This window comes from Condylostylus longicornis, unplaced genomic scaffold (genome assembly GCF_029603195.1).
Source record: "Condylostylus longicornis isolate FDR11 unplaced genomic scaffold, ASM2960319v2 ptg000001l, whole genome shotgun sequence".
NCBI lineage: Eukaryota > Metazoa > Arthropoda > Insecta > Diptera > Dolichopodidae > Condylostylus > Condylostylus longicornis.
In genome coordinates, this window is record NW_026577970.1 from 873,704 (window position 1) to 892,442 (window position 18,739).

At 26.4% G+C, this 18,739-nt stretch overlaps 1 protein-coding gene across 1 annotated transcript in view; it reads left to right on the forward strand.

The window, feature by feature from the left end:
- The first annotated feature begins 1,999 nt into the window (after positions 1-1,999).
- Positions 2,000-18,739, forward strand: part of LOC129613392 (G-protein coupled receptor moody) — a 32,247-nt gene continuing 15,507 nt past the window's right edge. Inside the window, exons 1-2 of the mRNA XM_055527464.1 lie at positions 2,000-2,257; positions 3,317-3,600. Of these exons, the coding sequence (XP_055383439.1) occupies positions 2,116-2,257; positions 3,317-3,600 (426 nt within the window). The 5' untranslated portion in view covers positions 2,000-2,115. The remainder of the gene's footprint in view (positions 2,258-3,316; positions 3,601-18,739) is intronic.

Consider the following 18,739-nt stretch of genomic DNA (forward strand, 5'->3'; position numbering starts at 1 on the left):
AATTTAATAATATTCAAAATGTACATGTACTTGTAGCCTTTCGGAAGCAAAAAATGGAATGAAATGAAATATTAAAGAAACACAACCAACAACACTTACATTTCGTGTGTGTTTATAATTAATTCTTAATAAACAATAATAGTGTTTATAATATTATACCATTTTCTATATGCTCATTACAAGCAGCAAAATAATAAATAAATCTATACCACATATTTTCATTATACATATATAAATGGGTATTCATGATAAACTTCTATAATGTAGAATAAAGACATCTGTGGTATTCATATACATATATGGTTGCACTAACATTCTTTACATTTAAAACTTCTTTACAATACCCTGTACGGATAATTTAACATGGATTACAGTATTTATATTAACATTAGAAAGATTGTTCTTAATAGAACAATATAAGGACCAGCATTATTATTAACTACATATATATGCATATAATTTATTATTGGAGGTTGTTGCTATTTCTGTTTCGGCTTATAAGAGAAAATATAAGAAAGGAGAATATTCTATATAAATTAAATTCAAAATATGTTTGTTTCTGTTTGTCAATAGAAATAAAAATATGTATACACAAGGTTACACACATGGTCGATGTATTATATATGTACGTGTATACTGCCATATAGGAGTATAATGTATGTTATGATGACTCTTATACTATGCACATACCTTACATAATACATATTCTAACACTATCAATTTTGTGTTTAAAATATACTTCATTAATGAAGTAAATAATATATTAAAAACGATAAAAAATGGAGTTGACCATGTGAACTCTTTGATACTCGTACGAATTTGTTATCCTATTTGCGAATAAATATGCCTGAGCTAACTATGGAACAGACTATGAATTTAAGTTGCCATATTAATTTATGCAAAATTTCAGTACTGTGTTTTCAATATTTTCTATGAGAAACGAGTCAAGAAGTTTCAATGATTTTTATCACATATAACAGCCCACATCACACACTTGTTTTCACGAGATTTCTATATTACAACTTGAATAAATTCTGAGATAATCCCAAATAACTTTTGAACTTGTATGGCAGCTACCAGACGAGCCAAGCAATTTCAACAATTTTTATTAGACACATTGGCGCTTGAACATACGTTCTGGCCCTTCGAACATACGTTCGTACGGGTATGAATATTTATCGGTAGATTTGACGTTTATGAGTAAAAGTTTCAATTTTAATTCAATTTCAATTTCAATAATTCTTTTCTTTTCATAAAAGCAACAAAAATCAAGTACCTCTTATAATTAATTATAAGCAACTACTTAAATTAAAAATAATTGACAATTAATATTAATAATAATTCTCAACCTAGCTTGTACAACAAAAATTTAAAATACATAAAAGCTCCTTAATCAAAAAATTATTTTCTTGAATTTAAGTTGCCATATTAATTTATGCAAAATTTCAGTACTGTTGATCTGTTATGTAAATTCCCTATTTTTGTAATTTGATATTTATGTTAAATCACATGGTAATTTTTATCTCTTCGTTTTTTAATGTAATTTTTGCATTTTTTAATTCCTTTTTGAAAAAGTAATTAAATTAATATTTTATCTCATTTTTTTCATTTCAGTTCCATATACTCACAACGCATTGAATATCTAAATAGATATATAATTTTAATCAAAATAAAAAATATTCAGTATGAATACAAAATTTCAATTTTAAAATACTGCCAAAATTTCAAATATCATTTATAATAACAAAAATAATTTGTTATCCAAGCCAATTTTATTACTCTCTCAAAAAAATATTCTCCATTAAATTTTCTCATTATAAATAATTAATTAAATTAAAAAATTTTCAACATTTTCACAATATAATACAAATATATGATACCAAAATTTAAATTTCAAAAATAATTGGAATTAATAAAACAAAAAAACAAAAATTTAACTTAATGAAATTTCATACAAAAAAATTCAAATAATTGTGATATTATAAAACATTTGCGGCCATCATTAAAGTTGATTACTCAAATTAATTGAGGAAACATATAACGAATATACATACATAATATAGTTAATTTTAAATTATATGAAATTCATAGATAAATGTAAATTAAATTAAAAAAATGGAAAAAACAAATATGGATAGTTATTATCAAAGATTAACAGGATTTCCAAATGTATCACATGGAACTGGTAACATCAACAATGATTTTGAACCATTATTAAATTTCAATACAAATATTAGTTCAACAAATGTATTTAAAGGTAAGAGAATATTAAATTTTGTTAGTTAAAAATTGAATAATTTTAATGTAATGAATTTCTGTGTAAGCAACAACTTTCTAAGCCAGATTTGGCAGTGTTTAATTTCGTTATAAATTCGAATTTTTCTTATTTCAATATATGTTCCATCAAAGTTTTAGCTCATTTAGTTTCAAAGAGATACATCTCATTTTGTTTCATAATTGTAGAGAAAAGTATAAAAAAACCATTTTTTTTTAAATTATACTTAAACTTTGAATTTGATTAACTCGAAATACTTTGTTTCACAATCATGAATTTCTTTTCTTGAAATAACGTTATGCTATAATTTCTTAGGAATATTTTAGAAACGTTCATGATTTTTAAAAACTGAGTAACAATCATATAATTTGCTACAAATTAATTTTTATTATTCATTTACAAATTGCCAAAAATTTATTTGGAATTCGAAAGAAAGTACGTCTAAAATGTTTGCAATAATTTCTCAAATACTTGAGGCGTAAATTAAAATATTTCTTTGAATTTAACTTTAATTGTAAAAAGGAATTTTAAATTAAAGAAAATTATGAAAAATTCTCCTTGAAATCTAAAACTGTTCATTTTTTTTTGATAGATCCTTAGAAAAGAAATTTATGCTAATAAATTTAAAAATAAAAATAATTAAAATTTGAAACTTCTTTCTTTGAAAAAGTTTTAATTGATTACAGTTTTAAAAATAATTGAGTGATTTAATTAAATCCATTCCTAATCAAAAGTAAAAATACAGAGAAGAGAAAAATAGTGAGGAATAAAACATTTTAATAAATTCACAAAAATAATTACGTTTATCTTTTTAGAAAATTTTAATTATTTTTCAATTTTTTACATACATACATTGTTTTTTTTTCTTCACCTCAACTATACATTAAATATGCTTAATTTTAATAATTTCACTAATTAAGTTTTAATTTTAATAATTAAAAATTTTTAAAAAATATTCAAGAAAAGTTAGATTTCAAGAATACTTTTTTTTTCGAACATTATTGCATTTTTATTCTTTGTTTTCAATATATGTATATACAGATTTTGTTGGCGATGGAGGCGGTGGTATTCGTGAAGGTGGAGTGAGTGGTGGTCCAAATGCTAATGGTTTCTTAGGCAACAGTGGTTTTTATACTGTAGGAGATAGGACAACACAATTTTTGAGTAGCATTACTACAGTAACACCATCACCGAATGAAGATGAATTATTTCAAGAATACTCAGAAGGATTATTAACTTTTGCATCTGTATGTTGCATTATATTTATATTAATCGGTGTTCCAGGAAATTTAATTACAATAATCGCTTTAGCTAGATGTAAAAAGGTAAGAATAAAATAAAAATAGTTTTATTTTTGCATACCTCTGTAGCTCAGTTGGCAGTCCGCCTAGAAAGAGGTAAGTCATTGGTTCGAGTACAATTCGAGAAAAATTTTTTTTTAATTTTTCTACCTTTAACTCGTTCCTTTGATTACGTCATCCATCTGATCTACCAGAGACATCTTTATATAAGACTTCGTAATACACAATTTACTAGTACATACATAGACTGTATATTGACAATTGATCATCGTGTCATCAAATCAATTGATTGATTTTTGTTAGGACATATATTTTATATTAGATATTTTCGAATAAATTGGAAATATTCATAGAGATTTGGAATGCTTGGAAAACAAAAACAATATATTTACAGAATATATACAGAATTTATTTTATTTCATTTAAATAATAAAAAATTAAATTTCATGTTCTTGCAAACTAGAATAATAAATTGCAGGTAACAAAACATTTTTTAGAAAAAACAAAAATAGTAAATACATAAAACAATTCACTGAAAAAATTCTTTCGTATATACGATGAAATCGTATATTGTCGTAACGAAACTGTAGTTATTTGGTCCTTCAATAAAACATGTATTTCTGATGACGAAAGCGTTGTCATATTGATGACTAGCTATTTCCTTTTATTTCAGATGACGATTTGTTTCGTCACCGTAGTTTTATTCAATGGGAAGAAAATTGCTTCATAATGAATATTAATTTTTCCATCTGATTTTTCGTCAATGAGATGAAAATTTCTTTATAGTAACTAAATCGTAATTTCGTCATTACGATTACATTTTCTTCTTAGTGACAAAATCCCTTAGAGGTCCCATTTTCGTCAATATGACTATTATTTGATTATTTTGACAAACATTTTATTCAAATGTAGTTTCTCATATTGAATATTATTTTCATCATATTGTTAAAAAATATCTTAACTAAATTTAATTCCTTTCTACGAAAGCTAAAACTGAATTACCAAAAGTTTAGAACACTTTAGCTTTTCAATTTTTATTAATAACAGACTTTGTGTAGCATGTTTCAAAAATTTAGTAATTCATTTTTCAATTTAAGAAAGCAAATTTGATTTAATCAAATTTCTTAATAATATAATGAAAATTATATTCAATTGAAAAAACAACATTTAAACATGTTACTTTAACATGTCTTTCTCAAAAATGGTATCTTATCTACTATAATACAAATTTGTCAACTTATTAAGTAAAGTCAAAGTAAAAAAAAACTGTTTATTTAATCAAAAATTTAATTTCATTTTAAAGTTATTAACTAATTTATAATATAAAATATTAAACACATAACTATTTTATTGTAGAAAATCAAAATAAAAATATTATTATTATTTCATTTTTAATAAAATATTTCTTTTAAAATTAATCATGTCTTAATCAAACATTTTTTATATTTATGTTTCATATATTCTCAGCAAATATTTTTTATATAATGTATGTAGAATTTTTTAATATTCGTTATAAACTTAAGTTTTAAAAATAATTAAGTTTTGAAAATATAAATTAAATTACACTCATTTTAGACCATTAATAAGACAATTAACATGAATACTTTCTTTGTCATATTTAGTTTTTAAATTATAAAAATATTTTTGTATAAAAAACCAAACTAAATAACATTTTTTTGGATATTCCATGTTGAATAAATTAAAACTTTTGAAGCAAATACCTAATGCAGTTGCCACAGAAGTCATTTTTCATTTTATATCGACAAGTAGCATCTTTTAGTTTTTCTTCGAAAATATCCAGTATTTTTCCTTTAAATTCTTCTATGTTGAAAATGGAAAGATCATTAGCCTGTAGATGAAGCTCTTTAAAATCAATATAAACCTGAGCTTGAGATACACGCGTACACACATAGACAGACCGACTCAGGACTACTTAAATAGTTAACATCAATTGGTAGCGTCGAAGTTTTGATAGAGTGACATTTACAAAGAATGAGTTCATTTTCTTCAATATTTCATCTTCATTGTGAATTACATTACCTGCAATTTCAAGGATCTTAAATTCTGTGGTATCTGCACTTTGATTGCTGCCTGTATTATATTTAATTTTATTGATATAATTCTTATTCTCTACTCGTAATTTAGTATTAAATTATTTCATCTAATTTATCTATAAAATCGTCTGTATTTGTCTCATGAGATCGATATAGTCTTATTATATTAAGCGTATTCAATCTAACAACTAAAATGTTGGTTCTAGGAAAATCTTCCATTTCGAACAAATTCAGAATCGAGCCTATCATGCACATATGTTGCAACCCCATACCATATGGTTCTTTCTGATTCGAAAAGCACGAACTATATTCCCTCATACTAAAAAAATTAGTATTTTTTTAGTATGAGGAGCAACCATGTTCGAGCAACCAAATCTCATAAAAAACAACTATGTGGACCTCAAAGTTATAATAACTAATTAAAGCTCCTAAAAGATCAAGTTTAATTCGTAGGCTATAGATATTAATTGCATACGTATAATAATTTATTAAGGTTCATTAGCACTTTTCCAAAAATTTTTTGAAAAAAAGTGCTTATTAGTTTCACTCTGTCCGTCCGTCCGTCCGTCCGTCCGTTTGTCCGTGTGTCTGTTTACAAAACTTCTACATTCTTAAACTTCTACATTCTTATTTCAAAGACTGCATGTATGCATCATTCTAAATATATGCAATCCTAGAAATAGCTTTGTATATAAATGAAAATAATTTTAATAGTGTGATAGGTATACATAGTGTAGTTAAAAGCAGAATTTTCACTTGTTGAAGGGAAAAGTGCTACAATACAAACCATTGGTTTGACCCAACTTTATTTTATTATCCCTTTTATTATAGGTTATAGATAGATATTATAGATTAAAAGATATGATAGATTATTAACATAAACTATTTTTATATAATAACTTAAATTTAGATTAGCTAATTTAAGGTAATTTTTTCGCTTTATAAAAGCAGTAAAAATGATCATTTTCATATTTTCAGTGTAATACTGATAATTTTTACAATATTTATATCGAATTATAAAATCTATAGTTCTAGAATTCTAGAATCTAATAAATATCAATTGTTTCAAAAATTAATAACATTTTTGTAAAATTTTGTAACAAATTAGATAAAAAGATAATTATTAATGAATAGCATAATAGTTTACGAAAAAATGTAGTTTTTTTGAATCTTATTATATAGAATTGTACTATACCAAAAAATTTGTGAACAAGATAATGTGCTCCATAAAAAAATAGAATAAAAACGAGAAAAAAAATAGAGTTGACCCTGTCAACTCTGTGATACCCGTACGAATTTGTTATCCTATGTGCGAATAACTAATGTGCCATAACTAACTATGGGGCAGACTATGACTTTAAGTTGCCGTATTACCATATTAATTTATGCAAAATTTCAGTACAATGTGTTATTCAAAATACTGGTTGTGCCAAACTTCTATTGATGTAGTATGGCAGCTACCAGAAAGAGCCAAGAAATTTTAGCGAATTTTGTGAAGCACATCGGCCCTACTAATATATTCACTTGTGTGAAATCTCAATATCACAGCTTTAATAGTTTCTGAAATATAGTCAAATAACTTTTGAAGTTGTATGGCAGGTACCAGAAGGAGCCAAGTAATTTCAACGACTTTTACGAGACACATCGGCCCTACTAATATATTCACTTGTGTGAAATTTCAATATCACAGCTTTTATAGTTTCTGAAATATAGCCAAATAATTTTTGAGGTTGTATGGCAGCTACCCGAACCGGTACCCCGATCATGTCCAATTTAAATAGGGTTCTGGCACTTACTACAATAAATCATTTGTGAAAATTTGGTGAACTTAGTTCAATTAGTTTTTGAGTTATCGTTGGGACGGACGGACGGACGGACGGACGGACAGACAAAGCTAAATCAACTCAGAATTTGACGCTGATCAAAAACATACACTTGAGTCTATATCTAACACCGTTATTTCTTAGCGTTACAAACGGTAAGGCAAATTTAGTATACCCTTCGAACATACGTTCGTACGGGTATAAAAATAAAAACTTAATTATAGAAGTTGAGTTTAGAGAAAGAATGAATTTAAAAATTAAATTAATTAAAAAAATTGTGGAATTTTTCAATATTATTAAAGTTATAAATAAAGCAAAATACTTGTAAGTGAGTTTAAAAATAAAAAATTTGAGTAAAGGTAAAAGAAAAAGTGAATTTAAAGCAAAATTATAAAAAAATAGGTTTTATTATTCAGATTTTGTCGTAGAAAAATCGTATAATTTTTGACCCATAAATAACCCATTTTGTATGACATTTTCATACCCTTAGCTTTAAAATATAATTTTGAATATATAAAGTGGTGACAATTGGTGTCGAAATAAAATGTTATTATTATTTCTATTTATATTAAATTCAACTGAAAACAACTTTCCAAATCTATTTTCTTTGTCATAGCTTCTTAATATTTTCAGAGCTTAATTCAATTTTATGCAAAGCGCTTTCAGAAGCCATATTTTGAATTTTTACTATAATAGCGTAATAATTACGATATTATGGGGAGTAATATTTGCGGTATATAAAATAGTTTATTTCTCATACCTAATGATATACAAGTAAGTGCTGCAGATATGTATAGTATACTCGTAACTGTGCAAATGCTTGCTTTTTTTGGAATGTTTCATTTTTGTTCGTGAGGATTATGGTTTCTTTAAGTGTTTCTCCAATCCTGTTTCATGAATATGATTGGAAATCAGTATATCGCTATTATAACAGATCCTAAAATTTTCAAATAACCGGCCAACTTTTCCAAAATATGGAATACGAATTAGTATGGAAATACAAATTATATGGATATTTTTCATCTATGTACATAATTTATTCACTTTTACTATCAACTTTTTTTCACAGAAAGTTCATTATTCTCATGATGACACATCGAACGTTCGACATAACCAACACGTTCAATGTGTTATGTCTTTATTACGAAATATTAGTTTTTATAAGTTCTTTCGTAGATATAAAGATATCGAAGGGCTAAGAAATAAGAGTTATAACATAATAAGAAATAAGGGTCTAAAAGCGCTAAGAGAATATAAATTAAGGATTTTAAAATTACGCTTTTCAAGGATTATCAATATCAAAAATCTTTATTAAATTTTGAAATAAAAATAAAAAAACTCCTTTAAAGAACCCTGTCATTTGAATGATACTTAATCTCGTTTCCAACAAAAATTAAAGGAAAATTTTATTCCTAATTAAGTTTAATTTGTAAAACAAAATTAATTACCTAAAAGAATGCAATTTTTTTCCAATTACAGAACATTATTATGCAGAATTAAACTTTTAAACAAATTAGCCTTATTTTCTTCTTTTTTGTCGACAGCAAATTATAGTTAATTCGAAAAGCATTAAAATGTTAATATATTTTTGAAATAAAACTTAAATTAAATGCTTTTATATTACTTTCTTCGTTTTACTCATAGTTAACAATTAGTTAAAGAAAAATTAGGATATAAATTATAATTTGGTAATTTCCGCAATCAAAAATTTAATTTAACAAATATAAAAAAAATAAAAGTTTCTTTGTCTCATTGTGATTGTGTAATTTTAAAATTGAGTTACAAAACGAGTGAAAAATAAATAGTATAATCAAAAAAACTAATAATTGGAATAAATTTCTCTAACTGGGAACTGTTTTGCTTTAATTTAAATTTTTACAATCGTAAAGTATATGTATCTTATTATGGATGAACTTATTGAGCTTTATGTACAAGTGTAAATCAATTAATTCTGGGTCTGTTCGTATTGCCGAATTTTTTCACGATAAGAATTTATATGTCCATACATAAAAAATTGTTAAATTATTTTCGCTCTCTTACCTACAAATTGAAAAAATATTTTCATCCCATTCATTGACAGAATTCATAAATTAGATTGTTTTATGACTGCTTAATTATTAATACTTCAATCATTACACAAACCGAATCTTCGTCGGATATTGACCTTTTATTTAACGTATTTGAATTTTTGCGCTGACTCAATATTTTACTTTTCTTAAATCTTCTTATAATTAGAACAAATTATTATAAAGTTATGCAAACAAAGAATTGTTTTGAAAGTACAACTAAGTATATTATTATAACTTCCTTTTTGAATATTTTTGGAGAAATACATTAATAAAATGTGCTTTGCTTTGAACTTGATTACAGATTGTAGATTTGTGCGAATAGCGTAAGATTTCGACATCGAGGGTACTACCCATCTTTTCAATATATTCGACCTTTCTTTTAAATATATTTGAGTATTTTGCAGGGGTGAGTTATTCGAAGCCCTTTTGCAGCCAGAACAAATTCACTAATGGTTTTTTTTTGTTGATCAAAGTAGCCTTACACTTAAAAAAAATATGCATCCAAGTATTTTAATCTTCTTCACAAAATCTATAGAAATCTGTAAAACTAACTATCTTTGTTAATAATAGTGCAAATAGGACAAATGTACTGTATCAGAATAATCATAGATTTCAAATTTGGTGTACTTATTATCTTAATAAAGTTGGGTCAAACCAATGGTTTGTATTGTAGCACTTTTCCCTTCAACAAGTGAAAATACTGCTTTTAAGTACAAGGTATATCCACCACACTATAAAAATTATTTTCATTCATAAACGAAACTGATTCTAAGATTGCATATATTTAGGATGAACGATTTATGCAGTCTTTGAAATAAAGCAAAAATTAATATAAAGTGGGGTTAACATAATACTCGATTTTAAGAGTTAATTGTGTGAGTTAAGAAAAATAATTATATTTTTTAATATCATGGAATTTCCCGTTAGCTTTTTGCATTTATAGAAATTTTAAAAATATTGCGGTTTCGGAAATATAAGGTTTCAAAAACTCAAATTTTACAAATTTCAAGAGGCGATAACTTGAGAGAGGGTGGAGATGGAAAAAAATTTTCTTCTAAAGAAATGAAGCATTTATTAGTATCCAAAAGCCTCTAAAAACAAAATTGAATGTTTAAAATGTTTAAAAACGAAAATTGAATGTTTAAAAACGAACGTTCCGCAAATGAATTGAATGTAATTGGTACATATGTATATATAAGCATAAACGTGCACTTTATATAACATAAATCGCACATCCTATTCTTAAATATTATATGTAAGTCGACTTACAATATGAAAAAATCTGATGTGATCAGCACATAAGCGACCGCATTGTGTATTGTCTAGTAAAGTGAAAGTGTTACGGAATATTATAAAAATGTCTGTTAAATACTTCTTTCCTATTTTTAGTGCATTAGCAAGCTTATAGTTAACATGCCTAGAAAAATGTAAATTTGGCTCTTAATAGAGTTTCGCTTTGTGCTACCCGAATTCCCTGAAATGCTCGCCAGTTATTTTCGGTAACAACCAGAAATCAAATATCAAATTTCAAGAAATCCCATAAATTCGTTCCGTAGATATGGTGAAAAATGTAAAATCGGCCCGCAAATCAGTTTTCGAGCCCTGATCTTTCCAAAAAATTTATATGTCCATTGTTTTAATACGTGGAATTCAAGTATTAAATTTCAATGAAATTGGTTGATTATTTCTCTTTATATACACAAAAATGTATATTTGGCTAGTAGTAAACGTCCAGTTGCTGATGCCTGATTTCTTCCAAAAAATAGAAATTTTCGCGGACGGTCGAGCAAAACTTATATATGAAATTTCAAGTAAATCGGTTGAATATTTTCTTCAAAATGGTCAAAAATGTAAAACAGGCCCGCTAAAAAGTGCAGTTCCCGAGGCCTGATATATCCAAAAAGTTGATTAACCGACAGGTTGCTAAAAATAGTTTATTTACGCTTCAGTATTACGGAGAAGTGCGTTTTCATCAAAAACTCGATGCGCAAAACTTGTCATCACATAACTTCCCTTATTGTACGCAATGCGGTCGGTAAAAATAAAAATAAACCACTACTGTATCCATTACAAGTCGACTTACTTGTTTTTAAGGCGAGATTTTTTTTTAAATTTACGGTCATGTAAATATATAGTACGTATGTAGATTGTTTTTTTGTGATTTGTAGATTTTAGACATGTTGTTAAATATAGTACGTTAGTATGTTAGATATAGTACGTATGTAGTTGTTTTTTGATGTGATGTGTAGATTTTAGATGTGTGTATCTCAAGTTCGACTGGAATGTTACATGTGAGTTTGTTTTGGCTATATCACGGATTGATCAAATTTTGAGATATATATCCGGCTTTGAAAACTGGAATTTTTTTCGGGTCAATTTTCGATTTTTGCTAATATGAATAATCAACCAATTTCCTTGAAATTTATTATTTAAATTTGGAGTGTCAAAACAAGGAACATAAAATTTTTTTGAACGATCGGGGCTCGGAAACCAAAACGGGGGCCGATTTCGTTTAATTTAAAAAATTAAGTGAACCTTAAATATCAAATTCAGAATTAATTTTTCACACAAGAATATGCATGTACCTCAAATGGTTATTGATTTGAATACAATTAAAATCTTGTAACGGAAATGGCTTTCTTCTCCAAAATTTATGCAATATCGAAGGAATTTTGTATTTACTTAATATTTCACTTTTTAGATGAATTGTGCTAAATGTTGTAAGCTATAAAGTTTTTAATATTAGTTTTTTAGGTAAAGCAAAAATAGTAAATACATAAAACAATTGTTTAAAAAAAAATTAAATTCACATTTTTTATTACCTACATAACAAATTTACATAAAAAAATTAAATTTTTATTTCATTTTTCTTAAAACTAGTAATATTTAATGACAAACCCTATAAATTTTATCATATAAATATATCTATTGATTCACCTAAATTACACCCAATTATTTAATTTTCTTTTATATAATAGATTAAATTACTTACTTATTTAAAATGTTAAAATCTTAACATTGGTAGGTAATTGATTAAATTATATTTGTCGTAGGCAACAGAATAAAATTGAAAGCTCTTACAAATTAAAAATACTTCGTTGGTGTTGAATCCCTTTATCCTAACGCTTGTATCCATTTATCCCTGATGATCTCGTTCTTTGTCAAAGTAAATTATGTAGGTATAGTATTCACGTTTTCCTTTTCTCATAGACTATTGCTTCTGCATTCTTCGACGTAACACTTTCGGCGCATTTCTATTTATATGAAGGTAATCAAATATACTATTATATTTTATTTAAATATGACTACAATAAAAACTTTAAAATGTACACCAAATCATACTAATTTATTAAGTGATTTTTTCTTTTTAAATAAACTTTAAAACTATTTTTCAAAATCCACCTTTGTTTCATACCAAATATTACGAAGAAAAAAAAATTTATTTATATAAATTATAAATCTTCATTTTATTTAATAACACAAAAAATTAACATAATTATTCACTAAATATAAATTAAAATTAAATTTTACACAGCAAATAAATTTTACTGCTCGACAAAGCGTTCCCATACGAAATTCATATATGGATTAAAGAAATGCTAAAGTCTCATTTTTTGTACAACCAGTAAAACGTTATTCTGTAGGCACAAATACAAAAATATTAACATGTTTTAAACATTAAAGGAGTTTATGATAATACCACAGGTATTACAGAATATTCAAAATTGCTCATTGTACTTTTTGTTAAGAAATATATTGTTATATTAGGTATTTTCGTATGAATTAAAAATGTTCATGGTGATTTGAGATGTTTGGCGAATAAAAAACGATTAAATACAAAATATATACAGAATTTATTTTGTTTCATTTAAATAATAATAAAATTAAATTTCATGTTCTTATAAACTAGAATAATGAATTACAGGTAACAAAACATGTTTTAGGTCATTTCTTTTGTTTTTTAGGTAAAACAAAAATGGTAAACATACATGATAAGAATTCTTTTTGAAAAAAAAATTTTGAATTTACTTTTTTTTATTAACTACATAACATATTTACATTAAAAAAAAAAATCTGATGTGGTCAGCACATAACCGACCGCATTGTATATTGTCTAGTTAAGTGAAAGGGTTACAAAATAATTTAAAAATGTTTGCCAAACACTTCTTTTTAATTTTTAGGACATTAGTAAGCTTATAGCTAACATACCTAGAAATATGTAAATTTGGCTCCTAGTAGAGTTTCGCTTTGTGCTACCCGAATTCCCAAAAATGCTCGCCAGTTAACCAGAACTCAAATATTAAATTTCAAGAAATTCCACCAATTCGTTCCGTAGATATGGTGAAAAATGTAAAATCGGCCCGCAAATCAGTTTTCGAGCCCTGATCTTTCCAAAAAATTTATATGTTCATTGTTTTAATACGAGGAATTCAAGTATTAAATTTCAATGAAATCGGTCAATTATTTCCCTTTATATACGCAAAAATGTATATTTGGCCCGTAGTAAACAAACAGACCGACAGATCGACAGGCCGACAGACCGACGGACGTATTTTGTGTACATCTAGGTAGGTTATGCGATGGCAGCAAATTTTGCATATGGAGTTTTCGGTGGGAATGCACTTCTCCATAGTAGGGAAGTGTAAATAAACTATTTTTAGCAACCTGTCGGTCCATCGATCTGTCGGTCTGTGTGTGCACGCGTGTATCTCAAGTTCTGCTGAACCGATTTTGATGAAATTTTATATGTAAGTTTATTTCCACCATGGCACAGAATGATCAACTTTTGGGATATATCAGGCCTCGGGAACTGTACTTTTTAGCGGACCAGTTTTACATTTTTGAACATTTCGAAGAAAATATTCAACCGATTTTCTTGAAATTTCATATAAAAGCTTTGCTCGACCGTCCGCAAAAATTCCTAACTTTTGGAAAAAATCAGGCAGCAGCAACTAGACTTTTACTACGGGCCAAATATACATTTTTGTGTATATAAAGAGAAATAATCAACCGATTTCATTGAAATTTAATATTTAAATTCTTCGTATTAAAACAATGAACATATAAATTTTTTGGAATGATCAGAGCTCGGAAACTGATCTGAGGGCCGATTTTACAATTTTGACCATATCTACGGAACGGATTGATGGAATTTCTTGAAATTTAATATTTGAGTTCTAGTTGTTACCAAAACTAACTAGCCAGCAGGGAATTTGGGTAGCACAAAGCGACCCTCTACTAAGAGCCAAATTTACATTTTTCTAGGTATGTTAACAATAAGCTTACTAATGTGCTAAAAATTGGAAAGAAGTATTTAACACGCATTTTTATAATATTCTGTAACACTTTCACTTAACCAAACAATACACATTGCGGTCGGTTAGTTTTTTTTTTTTTTTTTTATGCAAACGTTTACTTTTTTCAGAATTTTATTTATTTTAGTCGCTTCATACTGAAATTTCCATAGATTGTATATGTAGAAGGTGTTCATGAATGTGGAAAGCAATGTGTTGCCGTTTAATTATTTGAATACCATAGTTTTTTCGTGTAAAATTTATCATTTTATTGAAAAGTGTAAAAATAAATGGTTATGGGTTGTGAAAAACCCTTTCCCATTGGTGCCCCTTTAACGATGTTTTATGTGTGCTTAGATATGGATTTATACACAATATACAATTAAACGACGAATGAGCTTTATAACTCATAATCACTACGGCGTTATGGTAAAATAGTTTTTGATTTAAAGTGAAAATAATGCCAACGGCGTTGTATTATGTACGAGGTTACGGATATTAAAAAAAAAAACACCTGTGTTATCGATTTCATATTTTTTAACCTATAAAAAAGTATTTTTATTAAATTCTTGTTTCTTAATTAATTAATAGTCGGTACGAAACTTCGCACATATACATATGTAACAAACAGCCAGAAAGGAAATAAATTTAAATTAAACACAAGTGTACCTTAAAGATTTACTTGAACAGGGTGCAATATGATAATTTAATAAGAATTAATAAAACATTAAATAAATCCGCATTAATTCGACAATTTTATTATTCCAAAATTAACGTTTCTAATTTTCTATGTTAAACAAAGAAACTTGGACTCACTTGTTCAGGTAATAAACTTCAAAATTTAAAAGTCACATCAATATTTCACACAAGAATAGTTTATGTACGATTCATACCTTCAAAGCTAAAAAAAACATTACTTGAAAACAAAATTAATTACAATTTGTTCTCACCTAGTATAAAATTCTGAAAGACTGGTTAGCATGATTTAAAAGAACACTATATATACACAATTGCATTTTTAAAGAAGCTTCAATATCTTATTTGTATCTCAAATTTTTGTTTTTTTCCTCTTGCAGTATAAATGTTATAATAAATTAGTAAAAATATTCAAATATGATAAGAATAATTTTTATTTTATTAGCAAAATATTATGTTCAATGAACCGTTAATTGAACTATGAGTTCATGAACCTTTTTGGAATATTAAAATTTAATCTTAAAAAAAAATACACCGAAAGCCATATAGGAAAAAACAGTCACACACAAAAAAAAAATACAACAAAAAACGATTCTTTGAATTTTTATATTTTTCTTTCGAATTTTGATTCTTTCTCTTTTGTTTAGGAAACTATTATTTGCAATCGTTTCTTGTCGTACTCTAAATAAAACAAAAAAATTAAAAGGAATAAAATGTATTCAATCAATTTAAAAAAAAATCTGCATACACAAAAATACGAAAAGTTATCCACTTCTTTATTTTTAGCACTTTTTCAAAAAGAATTGAAAAAAAGTGCTTATTAGTTTTATTCCGTTCATCTATCCATGCGCCCGTTGACATGTTTACAAAATTTCTACACCTCTAAAGACAAAAATAAAAAATTTCATATGTATATATGTAGATCTTTACAGGAAAGCTATTTCCGCAGAGAAAAATTTTTACCTGTCTCCCCCTCTAAAAGTTATAGCCCACCAAAACTCTAAAAATGCCATTTTTTAATTGTTTATTATAGTAAAACCAAAAGCATTTTTCAAATTTTGCAATTTTTACAAAAACAATTGACATTAAAATTTACAATTATCTAAAATCCTTTTTTTTTATTGTAGGAGTTTGAAATTTTAGCAGCTATTAGATACTAATAAATAGTTCATTTCGTTAGAGGAAAGTTTTTTCCACCCCTCCAAATTATCACCCCTCGAAATTTGAAGACGGTAAATAACATATTATTAAAAAAGGATAATTATTAACTCACGCAAGTAACCCTTAAATTCGAGCATTATGTTAACGACTCTTTCAATTTTTAAATTTTTTTTTTCGTCATTCTAAAGGTATGCAATCTTTAAGATATATTCACATTCGTATATGAATGAAATAATGTTCTTAGATTGTTTTTATAACCGTACGAACGTATATAAATTTGCCTACAATTTACAATTTCAAAACTCATTTGGTCGTATGGAAACAATTGAAATTACCTTATTCATATTATGTATGTATATGTTTAAAATAGCACTATATAAAATACAAGAGGTCGTGTAAAACAATGGGTATAATCGGAAAGAAATCAAAAATGTGCATCAATGTAGCGTCGGTGCAAAAAGCATTTGCTAATGCTATACCGATGTGATGCGTTTACCTTGCTGATGCAATATTTTTTTTACTTTTTGGACACTTTCTATTTTGGACTTTGGCGTTTATTTTGAAACGGTTTTGTATAAAAGTATTAAAATTATTAACAACTGGAAATCTATTAAAATTTTTTTTTTAATTTCAATTAAGTTTTGGAGATTTTAATATAATGGAACCTTTAAAAATATGAATACCGTGCATAAAGAAATAATAACCTTGTTAGCTATTGAGTTAAAATAATAAATTATTTGCTTCTCAGCTTCCACTTAAAAATAATCAAGTTTTTTATCACTTAAAAATATCAATTTTAAAAACTATCCAATTTTTTTGCATCAATACAAAATCGCAGAAAAATTGATGCACAGCTGGTTTAATATGATGCGCAAACGATGCTTATTTTTCACATTTTTGGACACCAAACTTTAAAGTATTATCGTATTGATGCATTTTCGTACGTGATTTTTACATGATTACACATCGGTGCTTTCGATTATTTACTCGATTACTTTCCAACTATACCCAATGTGACAATTATAGTATAATAGAACTATTAAAAACGTACGGGTATCCCAAAGTTAACATTTCAACTTTACATATTCCCGTTAAAAGCAGTATCTTCACTTGTTGAAGGAAAAAGTGCTGCATTGTATACCGTTGGTTTGACCCAACTTTATTTTTATATAATTATAATGTTTTTTTACAATTTATAATAGCACAAAAAATACAAAAAAAAACTATTTTATGTCATGTAATCTGCGTCATCTTTCTAAATCTGGATAGCACGTAAATTTTAGGATAACGAACTAAAAGGAGTCGGGAATCAATCTTTCTGCAGCCTCTGTGAAATTATGTTATTAAAACTTTGCCTAAACAAAATGAAAGATTGATGTTTGTTATAAATTATCGTATTAATTGCATTAAACCCTACATTTTCATCGGTAATTTTCCATTTTTAGTGATTTTTATAAAACAATTCTACTTATGCTGGATATTTTTAAAATTCTATCACATAATATACATATAAGCTTTAAGGCGAAAAGGAAATTTCGAAAATGAAGCAAAACATTTTTCAAATTAAAACGATTAAGTCACTTCATACTTACCTAATATTTATTTACCCTTTAATTAAATTATAATATTTTTCCCCAAATAATCTGATAAATAAATATTTAAGAAGGTTAGAAAAAATTGTATTTTTTAATGATCCAGTTGAGTACACCTAAGGCTTCAAAGTCCATTATTCGAAGAACTAGATTTCTCTGCTTTAACAAAAAAATCCGTTTTTGGCAAAAATACTCTTAAATATACTACTCATAAATGGTTGCGACCAAGTTTTGTAGCTGAAAATTAAATTTTAAATCGCCCTCTTTAATTCCCAAGTAATTGTTAATGATAAAAAATTTTTTTAGGATAGAAAGTAAGGGCCAACCCTCTAGCCCCTTAACAAACACCCCAGAGGATTTAAGCCGCCACTGACTAGATTTTCTAACACAGAAAGTTAAAATTAGGTTTACTAAACTTTCATAATCTTCGGGTAGGTAGGTCTATGAAATTTTATTTCATTGTATAATATTAAC